We start from the raw sequence: 15712 nt of genomic DNA on the forward strand, positions 1-15712 counted from the left end.
AGCCTGATCTTTTATTTCCTTTTTCTTCCCCCCCTCCCCTTTTATGAAGATTACCCGCTCTGAGACCCCACAGCTTATTCTCTCCTGGCCTCCTCACTGGACCAATTCAGCCAGCTAGCCCTGGGGATTATCTAATGCTTATTTCCCCTAAATTGATTTCTGAATTTTGAATTTTATTGTTATTCATGTTTTTATACTGTATTTTATGCTGCTTTTACAATTAAGTGTTTTAAATTTGTTGTTAGCAGCCCTGAGCCCAGTTTTTGAACCAGGAAGGGCGGGGTATAAATAAAAATAAAAATTATTATTATTATTATTATTATTATTATTACTACTACTACTACTACTACTACTACTTGCATGCAGAACTGCTTTGCATGCAGAAGGTCCTAGGTTCAATCCCAGCCAGCATCTCTAGGTAAGACTGGGAGGGACTCCTGCCCAAAACCTTGCAGAGTGACTTCCAGTTAGTATTGACAATGACGCTTACCTTTAGGGTCTGCCGCCTTTGAAAGACAGTGCCTTCTGTGCCCCCCATGATCTGTCATGGGACATGAACGTGGGGTGTTTTCCCGGGCCGGCACAATCCCAGATCAGCCTCACGCCAGCCTAGAAAGTGGACTCTGGCCTGCTAGCTGTTTATCCAATGTCGGGTGGGCTGAATGTCCGGTTCCACCCCGGGATGGGTTGGACTGGGCCAACATGCTTCACTCCGATCCACCTCTGGAATACCTATGCCCAGCCTGCCTCCACCACCTTGTCCATTTCCTTTGCCAGAAGGTTGAAACAAAGATCTGTGACTCGGGCTGGATCTACACTGATCTGTAAAAACGCTGTAAAAAAAAAAGTAATATAGTTCTCAATGCAATTTCCCATTGCCAATGGATTACTGCTGTACAGCGCCCTCTGGTGTCACAGTTTTACAACGTTTTTTAACATTATAACCAACCAGTGGAGATCTGCCCTCAGTGTAAGGTAGATTCCTATCTTCCTTACACTTTGCTGAATGAAGTCATTAGGGTTTGAAAGACTCAGTCTCACGAATCACACACAAAGTATTTCTTCTTCTTTTTTTGCGCTAATGCTGAATCCTAAGAGATTATTAAAATGGGGGATTTGCAACTGATTCCCACTTTCTAATTGCATAGTAGAAGCAGCCGTGCACCAACAACAGAACTCTGTAAAAATGTTTTATCTTTACTTAAATAAAAAAACTAAAAAAAAAAATCCTTTCTAATCCTCCCCCACTAGTTTTTTGATAAATGGTAAAAATGAGCCAGTGTCTATCAAGGAAAAAATGGTCCTCCTTTAAAAGAAAATACTCTGCAAAAAAAAAGTATAATATACAGAGTTGCCGGTTCCTGTTAGGGAAAAATACACATTTTAATAATTGTGCAATGAGAAACTGCTTAAGTACACATTGCAGATCAAAATACTTTTGAGTTAAAATGTTAGTCTCTTTGATCAACATAGCTACCCTGCGAAGCAGGGCGAGGTGTGAGAGACTGACGTAGACCAAGCTGCCTCTATGGCTCATCAGGGATTTGAACCTGGATTGCCCATCTCCTACTCTGACATTCTAGCCCAAGATAGCCATTGTACTGCTATCTAAATGTTGTTGGATTTCAACTCCCATCAGCCCCACCCAGTATGACCGATAGTCAAGAATGATGGGAACTGGAGTCCAACAACATCACATTGCCTCCCCCTGCTCTTTCCACTCCCCCACCTGCCTCCATTGAGCTCTTGGGCCATAAATCCTAAGGGCACCCGCGATGTCTCTTGTCAGTTTTGTAAGCCTGCAGCTCAGACAGGAAAAAATACCACGATGGAATGTTAAATGTGGCCCTCAGCTATTTCAGGAATGACTAAGTAAAAGTGGTGAGCAGTTTGTTTCAGCTAAATGGCTATTTTAAAAACCATCTTCCCTCCAACCCAGCCATCAGCCGATGAGACAATCTTTCCTGTTGCTGAGCAAAAAAAAAAGGGGGGGGGAGGGAATGCAAGCCTGTTCATCATCATAATCTGGAGACAGGAGATATAGATATCTGCAATGAGTTTATACAGAATGTAGTAGGGCAATTAGCAACCATATAATACCGCTTACATACAATAATTGATAGAAAGGAAATAGATTTTACTTAATGTATTACACTGTACTTTTTGCATGTGTTTTTTTTTTCCTTTTTCCTCCTTTCTTTCCTCCTTCCTCTTTTATCACATTATTCCTTTATAAATGAAAATCTTTCAAAAAAATATCATCCTCATCCTCACCATAATCTGGAGACAGGAGATAATGCAACAAGATACTGTTCCCAGCCACCCCAAAGCAGGAGCAGGAGTCTTGGCGCTTAACCAAGGTTTGTGTTCCTTTGGAACGAGACACAGCAGACAACTGCGTCTTTATGAAACATGGTTTATTCACACATATTTACACCTGAGTTTTATGGAGAGAGAGCTCCCAGCAGCACAGCATTGGATTCAGAAGCATCCTAAGCACCATCCCTGTGTCTCTCTGTAACCCAGCCAGCCAGAATGGATGCTGCCCTGCATGGAGTTTTGCTCACTCCGTCCTTCTCTTCTCTAAGTCCAGCTCCTGGAGAAGTTAGCTTGACTTCAAACCCCGCATTTACCGTATTTTTTGCTCTATAAGACTCACTTTTCCCTCCTAAAAAGTAAGGGGAAATGTGTGTGTGTGTTATGGAGCGAATGCAGGCTGCACAGCTATCCCAGAAGCCAGAACAGCAAGAGGGATTGCTGCTTTCACTGCACAGCGATCCCTCTTGCTGTTCTGGCTTCTGAGATTCAGAATATTTTTTTTCTTGTTTTCCTCCTCCAAAAACTAGGTGCGTCTTGTGGTCTGGTGCGTCTTATAGAGCGAAAAATACGGTACTAATTTCAGAGATTATGGGGAGAACCTGGCACCCAGGATTTTAGGGGATCCTTGCCCCCTGCAAGCCCATAACAATACCATCGCCAGCTTTCACAGTGAAGGCAGCCATGTATTTGCAACCACAACTCCTAACTGCAAGTCAAGGCTCACAGTCCATGGCCTCGCCCCGTGGCACCCTTCAACATTGCTGGACACACTGTTCTGTGGCGTTCATTCATTCCGCAGTCACAGCTCACCCCTAAATTGAAAAACCAAAGGGGTGTTTGTTCTTTGGATTAAAGATACCCTTGATAAAATGAAGTTGTCCTCTCAGCATGTTTTTGACAAAATGTCCCTCAGCAGTTGCAGTGTGTGTGTGTGTGTGTGTGTGTGTGTGTGAGAGAGAGAGAGAGAGAGAGAGAGAGAGAGAGAGAGAGAAATATGGCAGGGTGTTCACTCCTGTCCAGGCGTGTCAACTCTAGGGGGCTGAGAAGCCTTCAGCCCCCTCAATATTTCTTTGAAAGGGGCCTGGCCTCCTCAATTTTGAGGTGGCCCGGTGCTTGTCACTCACACATGGCGAGCATTCTGTGTTGCAGCTACAGTATCGGTTTCCACCAGAGTGCTCAGCCTCCTCCAGAGGACACAACATTCCATGCACATGATGTGCAACATGCATGACGTCATGTGGGCATGACGCGCACTGCGGCCCTCCATCTTGGAGGCAACCTGGCACCTCTGCTCCTGTCACTCTTTACTGTTCATCCATGTATGTGCATTTTAGTTTTACGTGCTCTAGAGTCAAGGTGCAGCCATTCCTCATCCTCAGAGTTAAGTTCTAAAGACCATGAACTCCAGAACTTGTTGGACTCCACCCCCCATCATCCTTGGCTCTCCAGGGTTTCAGACAAGGAGTTGCCCCCCATCCCTAGCTGGAGGTGCCGGGGAATGAACCTGGGACCTTCTGCATGAAAAGCAGATGCTTTGCCACTGAGCTATGGGCCTATCTCACAGAACTGTTATGAGAACGAAAGGCTGTGGGACAGGTCTATGTGTGCTGCCTCAAGTTCCCTGGAAAAAAGGCAGGATCTTAAAAAAGCAAAGTAAAGAATGAACTAATTAAAGTTGAAGCCAAGAGTAGGATGCAGAGATACACATCCATCACTTGATTTGTGCATGTTAGGGGTTCTTTAATCTATCACACTAAGGCGTGAAACTGCCTTTAATGAGGAAAGTTGAATATACAAGCAGAAAAGCAATTCTACTTCAGGCGATGTGAGGCGATGTCAACTGATTTTCCAAAAGCACCACCCGGCCTGCTCTTATGCTTGGTTCTGCAGAAATGGCCAGTGGGAATGGGGAGAAGAACAACCACTTGCCCATACCTGCTACTGTTCAAAGCATCGGAGCAGGGCCCAGGGAAAGCATTTGGCAACCCTAGATGCCCAGGTGATACAAAACGTTCATCTTGCCAGCACTAGATATGCAATAGCCCATGACTGCAATAGACGGTCATCGCTTGATGCTGCAACCACCAAATGATGACTGCATGTGTGTGGACCAGCTTCAGGTTCTGCTTTGTCACTTGATAACCCTTTGTGAATAAATTCCATCCTCTGGGCCCAGGAGGGGCCCTCCCTAAAACTTCCTGTTTCTTTTATAAAGCCTCCCATTAAAACTGCAGCCTCCACAGCTCTTCTTCCTTCTCCAAGGGAATTCCATGCTGTGCAAAGGTTTCAAAAACCAACTCCCTTTGATCTGAATCACAAAGGAGCCACATTCTACTTGGGTACAACCCACCACCCACCTGGAGCCAGTTTAGCAGGTCTTTTCCTCTCTTGCAATTAGGAAGGCAAATCCCCAGGAAGAGAGCTTCCTTCCATCCTTCTAAGAGGCGTCTGGTGATCAGAAAATCCAGTTGCCTTGTGCAGTTTTATTTTAAAAGGCCACCCCACCTTTTTTTTTTTTTTTTTTTTTTTTTGGTCTCCCACACATTGCTTTCTAAAAAGCAGAGAGTTAGCCCTTTTTAAATCAGACATTTGTTCAAAACCAAGTGCCTCTGGTTTTTACAAACACAGAATGTTCATTTGAAATGTCTTAGGACCTGTGTCAATTTCATGTGTTTTAGCTTCGATGTTTAATTGGAGAGGGGGCATTTACAGAAGTTAATAACATTTACAAACAGACTGGAGAGGAAGGCGTTATTTTCTCCAGCTCCTTAGAACTCAGGGTCACCCACTGAAGCAAAGGAGATGAACACAAAGGAACATACATTTTATCTTCACAACAATCCTGTGAGGTGGGCTAGGCCGTGACTGGCCTAAGGTCATTCAATGAACTTCACGTCTGAGTGGGGATTTGAACTCGTATCTGTCAAGGACTGGCTGGATACAGAGGAGTGGTGGGAGGGAGCCCCCAAGGGAAGAAGGCTCAGAGGCCAGGGAATGGTGGTGGGATGATGCTGAGTGGTCAGAGGGAGAAGAGGGAGCTGACTGGGAGGAGGAGGTGTCAGAAGCTGAAGGGGCAACAGGGTTTAGTGAGCAGGAAGAGCTTATGGCAGAGAGCAGTTCAGAATCAGAGGCAGAAGAGGAGGCTGGAGTGGAGGGGGCCAAGAGGCAAAGATGAGACAGGCTGCTGAAGAAGCCAGGGGGTCTCTCCCTCCTGTTGTAACCAGCTCCCCTCCCCTGGTCTACTAGACCACACAGAAAAAATGAAAAGAGCAGAGAAGAGATTGACTGTGCACAGACGCAGTCTATAACTGCTTGGGAAAAAACCTGAAGAGGAGGAGACTTAGGCAGCTGTGCAAAGGTAGAGACCTTCAGTCTTCGCAACTGCCACATTGGGGTAAGACCTAGTGGGAAGAGTTGCAGGGATCATTAGGCCTGTGCTGCTTTGGTTTCTTGGAATAAAGCGTTAACTTCACTGAAACCAGTGGTTTTTCTTAATTGCTGACCTTCACCCAACTCCCTCTCCTGAAAACATCTTCCAGGTTTTAGTCCCACACTCTAACCGACAGGGAGTCGTTGTTGTCTCCTCTGGATGTTGTTGGACTCCAACTCTTATCAGTCAACAACTAGTGTGATCACGGATGATCAAGGATGATGAGAGTTGTAGTCCCTGCCCCTCCCCTGTCCCCCAAACCACCATGGTTCTGACATCCAGCTGTCCACTATTAGAAACAGAATACTAGAGGGACTCCAATGTGACCCATCATGGGAGTTCTCACACTGATGGGTTTTCTCCCACATCACTGACAGATTAATAGTGTTATTGGTAGATTTATATTGGACTGCTTTGCTAGTTGCTCTGTAACGCATCCCCGATGCTATTGCACTACAGATGTGTGGAAGCTGACATTTGTGCTACAGCACAACAAAAGCGGGACCAAAAAAAATCCAGAATATATGTGGTATGAAAAGTCAGCAAGAAGTTACAGGACATGCACCAACTGGAAACCAAGCAGTATGAGCACCTTGAAACTTTTGCAAGTGTAAACCAACCCAATATCCATGCATCATAAACAGGATGAATGGAGGATGCTCTTCAGCCAGCAGAAGTGAGGTTCCTCAGAGAGAAAAGGACTGTCAGATCTCAGGAGATGGAAGGCCCTTGGCTTCCCGCCAACCCAATATGGATGAAACTTCTTCAAGAAGAGCTCTATTTAGTTTTTTTTTATAAAAAAAACAAAAAACACTATGGTGGAAGCCATTGAAAAGGCACACTTGATTTGCCACAGAGTAATTGATTCATTGTAGATGGAAGGGCTGTGACCTTGCTAAAGCGGTTGACATGGCAATGTCCTTCCAGACTTCTACCTAGTCTTGTGACACCAGGGTTTGACCAACAGCTCCCTGGGCTGCGACAGACAACACAGAGGTCCTTTTGTTCCCTGCTGGGTGGAGAGCCCACATTGATGTTGGTGGGCGGGAAAAGAGAACCTCATGTGGGAGATGCAAAGTCAGATAATTGACCACAAGGGAAATTGTACCCATTTCTGGGCCTAGTCTTAGCTTGGCCCTTTGCTCCTCTGTGCTAACTTCTCCCGGCCAGCAGCTGAATCACAAGAAAAAGTCTAGAAGAGACCTACATGCAACTTCAACAAGCTGGCGATGACCAAAAGCCCTGGAGACCTTTTGATGCCTTTTCCATTTAGCTTGTAGCGATGGATGGCAGAGAAGGCTACCAAAGGCTAGAGGCTTCAACGATGCCAACCCCTCAGAAGATCCCCAATTCAATGCTCCCTTCCATTTCTCCCCTTTCTTACTTCGTGGCGGCAGATGTAATAACAAGAAAAGCTGTTGCAGGCTCAACTAGGCCTTAGGAAACAGTAGGAATAGTCAGAAGTCCCAAGAAACAATGTTTCCTAGATGTTATGCTTTCAGTGGTGTGTGTTTGCCTGAGCTTGAGTCTGGACTAAGAATTCTGAGCCCCTGTGTTCTGATTCAATACATGATATCCAGTCACAGAACACTGCAGGATTTGGGCCACTGACATTGGCTCTTAAACTCTGAATTATGTTTCGCGGCTTGGGAGTTTAGACAGCCAATCACACTGAGAGTAAGAGCAGCCCAGACCTTCAGAAATGTATGCTTTGCCCCTGTTGTCTAGTTCTGTTAGTTCAATAAAAGTTTTTGCTGTTATCACTGTGTCTTGCTTCGTGGGAACCCACCTACACTTCATCCCTGATGACCACTACATGGCAATATGGCCTAACATAGGCCACAGCAGAGGTCATTCTCATTGTTTCTACCAAGTAAGAATCAGTGAAGGAATAGAATGGAACAGTTGTAGTGGAAAGGAAAGTTGATTCTGGGATTGTGGTCAGGTTAATTGCAACCTGAGCCAAAACATCAGAGGAATGTGGGCTCCATATTACTAATTCCCCACTTCCAAATCCCAGTTGCTTCCCTGGTGTCCCAAAGTGGTCAACGAAGTGGTAGGAACCTCACTGGCAGAGCAAGATGAGGATAGGTTCCCTTGTTGTTTAAACCCAGCATCTGGGAAGCAAAGGTGAAATGCCTCTGAATATGAAGTTTGCCATTGATTCTTATATCCATGTGTTATGTACTGAGTTGAATAGGATCCAAAATGCAGCAGTCTGATTGGTCCTAGAACAATAGGATTCAGAATGCAGCAGTCTGATTGGTCCTAGAACAATAGGACCCAGAATGCAGCAGTCTGATTGGTCCACAGGAGCCACCCAATCCAGCTCCGGGTGGAAGTAAATCCGCAACCTGATTGGCCTACAGGAGAATCCCAGAATTAGCCTATCATGTGGGGCCCATTGTGTAAATAATGTATATAAAGCAGACATTCTGGGGGAACTTCCATTTCCTCCTCACCACTATGAGCTGAATAAAGAGCATGAAATCTCGACTCTGAGTATATTTCACCATGAATTTGTCTAATCCTTTTCAAAAGCCACCTCTTGGGCACTCTTTGTGGATTCCAAACTTAAGGAGAACTCTGTTGATATCCCAGGTCCTCATGGGACATGGGATGAGTGGACCATTGTCACTCAGGCTATCTAGGGCTCACCTTACCTGGGAAAAGGCAACAGGGAACCAGTGTATCTCGTTGACACGCTTCCTTCAGTTGGAAACTCATAACATTCTCCATCAGCTGAAGCTTTTGAACAGTCATCAAGGGACATCCCTCATATTCAATGGGAACAGGACTCAGCATCCTTCATTTGTTGAAGTTTTTGAACGGTCATCAAGGGAAGGCCCTTGTATGTGATGAAGCTAGACTCTTACCCAAACTTATAATGGCTGGCTGGGATCTCTTGAAATTCCATGTCACTGAGGCAGCGGCATAGCTAGGTGTGTAGCGGTGCATAGCTAGGCTCGGGTGCCTAGTGCAGGGGCGAGTCCTGCAGCCGGGGAACGGGGCAATCCATCCATGGGGGCGGGGCGAGCCTCTCTGACGCTTGGAGCCTCTCCTCTGCCTTCCCCTCAGCTGTAGGGCGGCTGAGGGAGAGGCAGTAGGCAGACACAAGTCCCGTGCTGCTGTTTCAAGCAGTGAGGAACCTGCAGGCACCTAAGCCACCACGTCACTCCTAAAAAGTTTTGTGAACCCATATTTTTTATTAAAAAAACCAACAACTTCATTTTGTCACACACACCCCACCTCAGTGATGGCACCTGGGGCAGGCCACACACCCTGCACCCCCTTCATCCTGCAATTCACACTCTAAAAAAGATACAGTCCTATCTGGGTGGGAAACACTTGATTGATTTTAAGTCTAATCTTCCTTGCTCCACATTTCTCAATTGTTCCTACAGTCTGATTGTCTTGGAAACCATAAAACAGCATTAAGTTATTGTCAATTATGGTAAATTTGTTGTCAGCTCCTAAGCAGTTTGTTAGATGAAGTAAATTGCCCCTGAGGATGAAGTAAATTGCCCCTGAGGATGGAGCTGAGCTTGCGGACTCACAAAAGAGAAAGAAAGAAAGAAAGAAAGAAAGAAAGAAAGAAAGAAAGAAAGGAAGGAAGGAAGGAAGGAAGGAAGGAAGGAAGGAAGGAAGGAAGGAGATTTGAGCTACCTAACTTGTGGTATTTCACTGGAGACCCATCTTAGAGCCAAAACCACATTTGTTTCATCCATGACAGAACTTTTATAGTGTAAACACAAAAATCTAAGTAAAGACCCAGTAATATTGAGGGGTGTGCATTCACAAGCAACAAGCAGTTAGGAGAAATGTCCTTATTCCTGCACTCAGCCTGTGAAACAATGTCCTTTTCCAAAAAATTCCAACCCAAATTAGACAATCCACGTGAGCCTTGACTATTTTATTTATTTATTTATTTATTTATTTATTTATTTATTTATTTATATCCCATTAAACCATGGCTTTCATCAAGAAGGAAATACGCTGAGTTAATTGATGCAAAACAAAAAACAATGCTGATGGTTGTTCTGTGTAAAGAAATTTAGGCCAGGAGATACGCTGTCTGACGAACAATTTGCATCCGATTGGCCAGTCTACCATCCACCACATGACAACTTGTGGATATATTTATTTGGGCCCCGCATGAACGTTTCCCGCTTTTAACGGCTACCAACCCTCTGTTAACAATGGAGCGTGTGGTGAAAGATAGCAAGCCGAACACCGCAGGCAAGATGACCTTCCTTTCTCGCACCGAAACATTTGCAGCCGCCCATAGGCTAAACAGGTAACAATGGGGAAGAGGGAGGATGGAGGGTTGAGAGGAAAAAAATATGTTTCGAAGTCATTGGTGACCAAGGAGCCCACGATTTCCCCATCCCTGGAAGGAAGCATAGATGTGCAACCTCTCAGAAGACTGGCTGCCCAATGGATTCTAGTGAGTATTTCCTGTACCTACAATTCTCCGGACATAAGGAACCAGTTGCCCAAGATAGCATCTCTGATACTCATATCGTTCAAAGGCCAAATAGAGCCAAAGGGCAAATGTTGACCAGGTTTGGTCTGCAGGGTAAGAACGATGGGTGTTATTGCAGCAGTTTCCTTCCCAAGTTCAGGAAAGAGACTCATCTGTAACCTTTATCTCAGCTATGCAATATGAAGCGTTGGGTTTCTTAATGCATTCTACCTCTCCCCACTTTTCCCTGTATGACCTGCCCCACCCTGCAACAAAGGTGAGAAAGGATGTCTAAGGAGGTTCAGATGCTATCATAACAGGCCCTCCAAGTGTCCCTCTTTTCCAGGGAGAGTCCCGGACTTACAGAAGCCATCCTGGTTTCTGATTTGATCCCAGAATGTCCCACTCTTCCTTAGGACGTTCCTATTTTCATTGGAGAAATATTGGAGGGTATAGAGTTATGTGACCCCCAAGCCAAGGAGATAAGTAACTGTTTTGTTTTGTTTTGTTTTTATTGTATTTATTGTTAGCTGCCCTGAGCACAGTCTTGGCAGGGGAAGGCGGGATATAAAAATATTATTATTATTATTATTATTATTATTATTATTATTATTATTAAACCTTTAGAAGACATCTGACGGCAGCCTTGTAAAGGGAGGTTTTTTAACGTTTAATGCTTTATTATTATTTATTATGCTTCTATATATGTTGGAAGCTGCCAATCAGATGGGTGTGGTATAAAGAATATAATAATAATAATAACAATAATAATAATAATAGGATAGGACATCCATATTTTCTTCGGAGAATGTTTGGAGGTTATGTCATAGTTTTCTGTCTCCAGTGGCCATTCATTCTTTCCACAGTTTACTCTGTTCATGAAGCTGCAAAAATTTGTGCCACAGGCAACTGACTAGTTTTCAGGGCCCAACAGGACTCTGCCAATTTGTCACTTGAACAAGACAGGAAGAAAGTAGATGGAATGGCGAAGAAGCTGGAGAGTAGGGACTAGATGTCTGTAAAAGGGGGAATTAAAAGAGGATTTCATCAATGATGGCACTAGAAGGAAAATGGACACTTTTGTCCAAGTCGGCTTTAAGCCAGGCAGAGGACCTTCTCGATAGTGGTGCCCACCCTGTGAAACACCCTCCCATCAGATGTCAAGGAAATAAATAACTATCTGACTTTTAGAAGACATCTGAAGGCAGCCCTGCTTAGGGAAGTTTTTAATGTTTGATGTTGTATTGTGCTTTTAATTCTGTTGGGAGCTGCCCAGTGTGGCTGGGGAAACCCAGCCAGATGGGTGGGGCATAAATAATAAGTAATAAATTATTATTATTATTACAGTATTATTATCATTATCTGACTTGGAGGTGTTGGGGACTGAACCTGTGATTTTCTACATGCAGAACAGATGCCCTAACCTCTGGGGCACAGAGTGTCAGTATATACTGACAAACAGGGTTTTGGGAAAGGTTGCCAAGTGGCAAAGCTTCTCATGGCCCAGAAAAAAAGCATTTCTCCCACCTACTAATATTCACAGTTAAAGGCACAGGAACTGGGACTGGTATATGTAAGATAGCAACTCGAGTTCTGGGGAAGAATGAATAAGAAATTATTTGTACTTGGGGGAAAGGCAACGTGATTGTTGTAGCTAATGCTGCTTAGATTGCAGACAGAGCCTCCCACCCGAGTTGAGAGGACGTATTCCAGAGGGGGACATTTGAGTATCTCTTGCAAAACACACATGCATATAACAAGAGTATTGCAGCACCTGGAAGACAGATTAAAAGATTTATTGTAGAAAGTGCTTTTGTGAATAAAAGCTCATATAAATGAAGCGCTGCATTACACACACACACAGCAAAAGGCAGCAAAAGGCAAATGGTACGAGGCGTGCTATTTCTCTCCAGAGTTGGTGACAAGGTAGATCAGAATTTACTGGTAGATCTCTGAGGACTTGCCAGAGATAAACAACAAGGACTTGGACTTCCAGTTGTTTCACAACAGTCATCTGGTTGGCCATTGTAAGAACAAGGTGCTGGACTAGATGGGCCACTGGTCTGATCCAGCTGGCTGTTTTCTTGGACTGCCTCTATTAATCGTTGTTGTTGTTGTTTAGTCATTCGTTTAGTCATGTCCGACTCTTCGTGACCCCATGGACCAGAGCACGCCAGGCACTCCTGTCTTCCACTGCCTCCCGCAGTTTGGTCAAACTCATGCTGGTAGCTTTGAGAACACTATCCAACCATCTCGTCCTCTGTCGTCCCCTTCTCCTTGTGCCCTCAGTCTTTCCCAACATCAGGGTCTTTTCCAGGGAGTCTTCTCTTCTCATGAGGTGGCCAAAGTATTGGAGCCTCAACTTCACGATCTGTACTTCCAGTGAGCACTCAGGGCTGATTTCCTTAAGAATGGATAGGTTTGATCTTCTTGCAATCCATGGGACTCTCAAGAGTCTCCTCCAGCACCATAATTCAAAAGCATCAATTCTTCGGCGATCAGCCTTCTTTATGGTCCAGCTCTCACTTCCATACATCACTACTGGGAAAACCATAGCTTTAACTATACGTACCTTCCTCTATTAATATAGACATTTAAAACAGCATTGATGGAATATCCTTATTGTCAAGGTCAAGTGGCTATGGATTTTCGTTGCTCTTTTTGTTTCTTCTGTTAAAATTGTTGGCATTCCTACAAGAGAAAGGTTCTTTTTTCCCCTTCTAAATTATGCAGATGTGATGAAGAATGCTCGGGGTATAACGGCCTTGTGCTCAGTTCTGGAACTGAAAGCAAATTCCTGGGCTGAGCATGTGCTCAGAGGCCCTGTCCTTTTGTTCTGAGAGTGTTTTGCATCCAGTCTGTGGGTCTCAGAGTTTGAAGAAAAAGTCAAGAGAGATGCTGGAAGCTTGCTCCTCCCTGATCTATGCAAAGGGCAGCTGCATGCAATATAGGTCCAGCAACCATCCGCAATAGCAATAATTTGGCATTATGATTTATGTTAACTGGGCTGGATAGGGCTCAGCAGAGTCAGGAATCATCACCGAATGTAGAGGTGGCACAAGAGTTATGGTGATTATAGAAGTAAGTAAAGGAAAAGGTAAAGGGACCCCTGGCCATTAGGTCCAGTCGTGGCCGACTCTGGGGTTGCGGCACTCATCTCTCTTTACTGGCCGAGGGAGCCGGCGTACAGCTTCCGGGTCATGTGGCCAGGATGACTAAGCCGCTTCTGGTGAACCAGAGCAGCACACGGAAATGCCGTTTACCTTCCCGCCAGAGCGGTACCTATTTATCTACTTGCACTTTGATGTGCTTTCGAACTGCTAGGTTGGTAGGAGCAGGGACCAAGCAACGGGAGCTCACTCCGTTGCGGGGATTCAAACCGCCGACCTTCTGATCAGCAAGCCCTAGACTCTGTGGTTTAACCAACAGCGCCACCCATGTCCCTGATTATAGAAGTACTGGACTCTATAATCCAGGCTCTTATAAAGTCTCTCTCAGTCTAGCCAATGACATTGCAGCATTGTTGTGAGGATAAAAGTGAGAGGAAGGATAACCGTATATGCCACCCTTGAGCTCCTTGGAGGAAAAAGTGAGGTTTAAATGTAATAATAAAACAAAGAAGACTTACAAATAGCTGCAAAGAAGCCGGGTTGGGTATGGCTCAGTTTTTTAAAAAAATAAAGGCTGTTTCAGAAGTAATGGATCCTTTGAGGGTCCATTTTGAGTTATGCTTGCTAGTCACTGACAATAGACACAGTCTCCGTGTACAAAAGGCTTCCTTCTCTGTTCCCATCTGCAGTTAGATTGCCTCTCTTGCTGTTTTCATCTTATTCCTGTTGGCTGCTTCTTTTTCTCAACCCTCACCCACTGTCTTACAGCAAATCTCTGAATGAGGAGGCGAATAGGAAGCTGTTTGGGAAATGCAATCAGAGCCACGGGCATAACTATAAAGGTAAAGAGTGGTGAGCCTTTCTAGCATTGATGATGATGATGATGATGATACCTCCATGTAAAGACTGGAGGAAATTCTTCTACAGGCAAACAGGGGAAGGGGAGCGGTGATAAAGCTTTGAGCGGCATTCCTCTTTCCGGTGGGAAGAGACCCTGCTCAGTGTTTTTCCTGCTGGAATCCAAATGGAGATTTTTCTTACCAGGGGCTTAGAATCCAGCAGTGTGTACTCAGCTTCAGCTGGCAAAATTGAGTGGTCAGATTCCCCAGGACTGTGCCCCTTTGGGGTTGCACACTTGAATGCTCTTCTGTTGGGGAAGAGGGGAGACCTTGCATGCGGAAATGTAGCAGCACATCAGGCTAGTTCTCTCTGACGTGCTCATTTTCAATGTTTTCTGGAGGTGGGGCAGCACTAAAGCTTGCAAGTGGGAGAGCTTTACCACTTCCCCCACCCTCATACCTGTATTTTCCCTCATTGCAGAGGAGATTATGTGTTTCAGCAAGAGATGTGCTTTACCCAACTCTTTGCTACCACCTTGTGGTACTGAATTGGGTCTGCAATTAATGCTAACAACTTCCCTCTCTCATGGTTTCTTCTTTTTCCTTTGCAGTGACAGTGACCATATGTGGAAAGGTGGGTCATTTTTCTTTCATTGCTCTTTATTTTGAAAACAGGTTTTGTGCTTTTACCAAGAGTCTGAGATTCTCAGCAGCACTTGAGATATGCTGCTGCCATGTTTCAATTCACCACTGACTCCTGTAGGATCGGATCCCTTGACTAGAAGCTGCCTTGCAGGATCAGAACCAGTTCCATCCAGCTCAGCTGTCTGTTTCCAACCATTTGACCAACCCAATGCCTTATAGGTCACATATAAGCAGAGCACAATGACCATGTCTTTCCCCTGTTGTTTGTCCCTAGTACCTGATATTTAGAGATAGACTGCATCAGCAAATGGAGGTTCTATTTTAAGCCAATAGCCATTGATAAATCTCTTCTCTGTGCATTTATCCAATCATAACCTCTTGTGATAGTTCCTAGCCTTATTTCCCCCCCACACACACACGCACACATCATTGTTGTTAATAGTATTATCGTAGTAGTAGTATTCAAGAGCAGTTCTAAGTCCTGTCCTCTGAACACTCCAAGGGTTAAAAAATAAGATTATTATTATTGACATCATTTTTAGAGGAAAAAAATTAATGTACTTGTATGTACAGCACCAGAAATTCTGAATCTTAAATGATATATAAATACCTGGTATAAAATCATCACCATTATTACTATTGCTATTATTTAACTTGACTTACAGATTGACCCCATCAGTGGAATGTTCATGAATATTTACAAGCTTCAGGAATATATGAAGGTAATTCCAGAGTTATGAACCTCAGAGGCAAAGTTTATAACATGGGTCGGCAAACTATGGACCGCGGGCCAGATGAGACCCAATTGCCCTCAGGATCTGGCCCGCGGACATGCCATGGATCGGCGATTCTGTTTGTTAATTTTTTTTCGGTGCTGCCATTTTGTTTTCAGCGCCATTTCCCC

The 15712-nt window shown here is 44.5% G+C and overlaps 1 protein-coding gene across 1 annotated transcript in view; it reads left to right on the plus strand.

Moving 5' to 3' along the window:
- The window catches only part of LOC309331899 (6-pyruvoyl tetrahydrobiopterin synthase-like), a 95797-nt gene that overhangs the window by 77627 nt on the left and 2458 nt on the right, over positions 1 to 15712 (plus strand). The window contains exons 2-5 of the mRNA XM_081844484.1: positions 9928 to 10046; positions 14093 to 14166; positions 14775 to 14797; positions 15474 to 15530. Of these exons, the coding sequence (XP_081700610.1) occupies positions 9949 to 10046; positions 14093 to 14166; positions 14775 to 14797; positions 15474 to 15530 (252 nt within the window). The 5' untranslated portion in view covers positions 9928 to 9948. The remainder of the gene's footprint in view (positions 1 to 9927; positions 10047 to 14092; positions 14167 to 14774; positions 14798 to 15473; positions 15531 to 15712) is intronic.

This window comes from Podarcis erhardii (assembly GCF_964252035.2).
Source record: "Podarcis erhardii genome assembly, chromosome: 16".
Classification (NCBI taxonomy): Eukaryota; Metazoa; Chordata; class Lepidosauria; order Squamata; family Lacertidae; genus Podarcis; species Podarcis erhardii.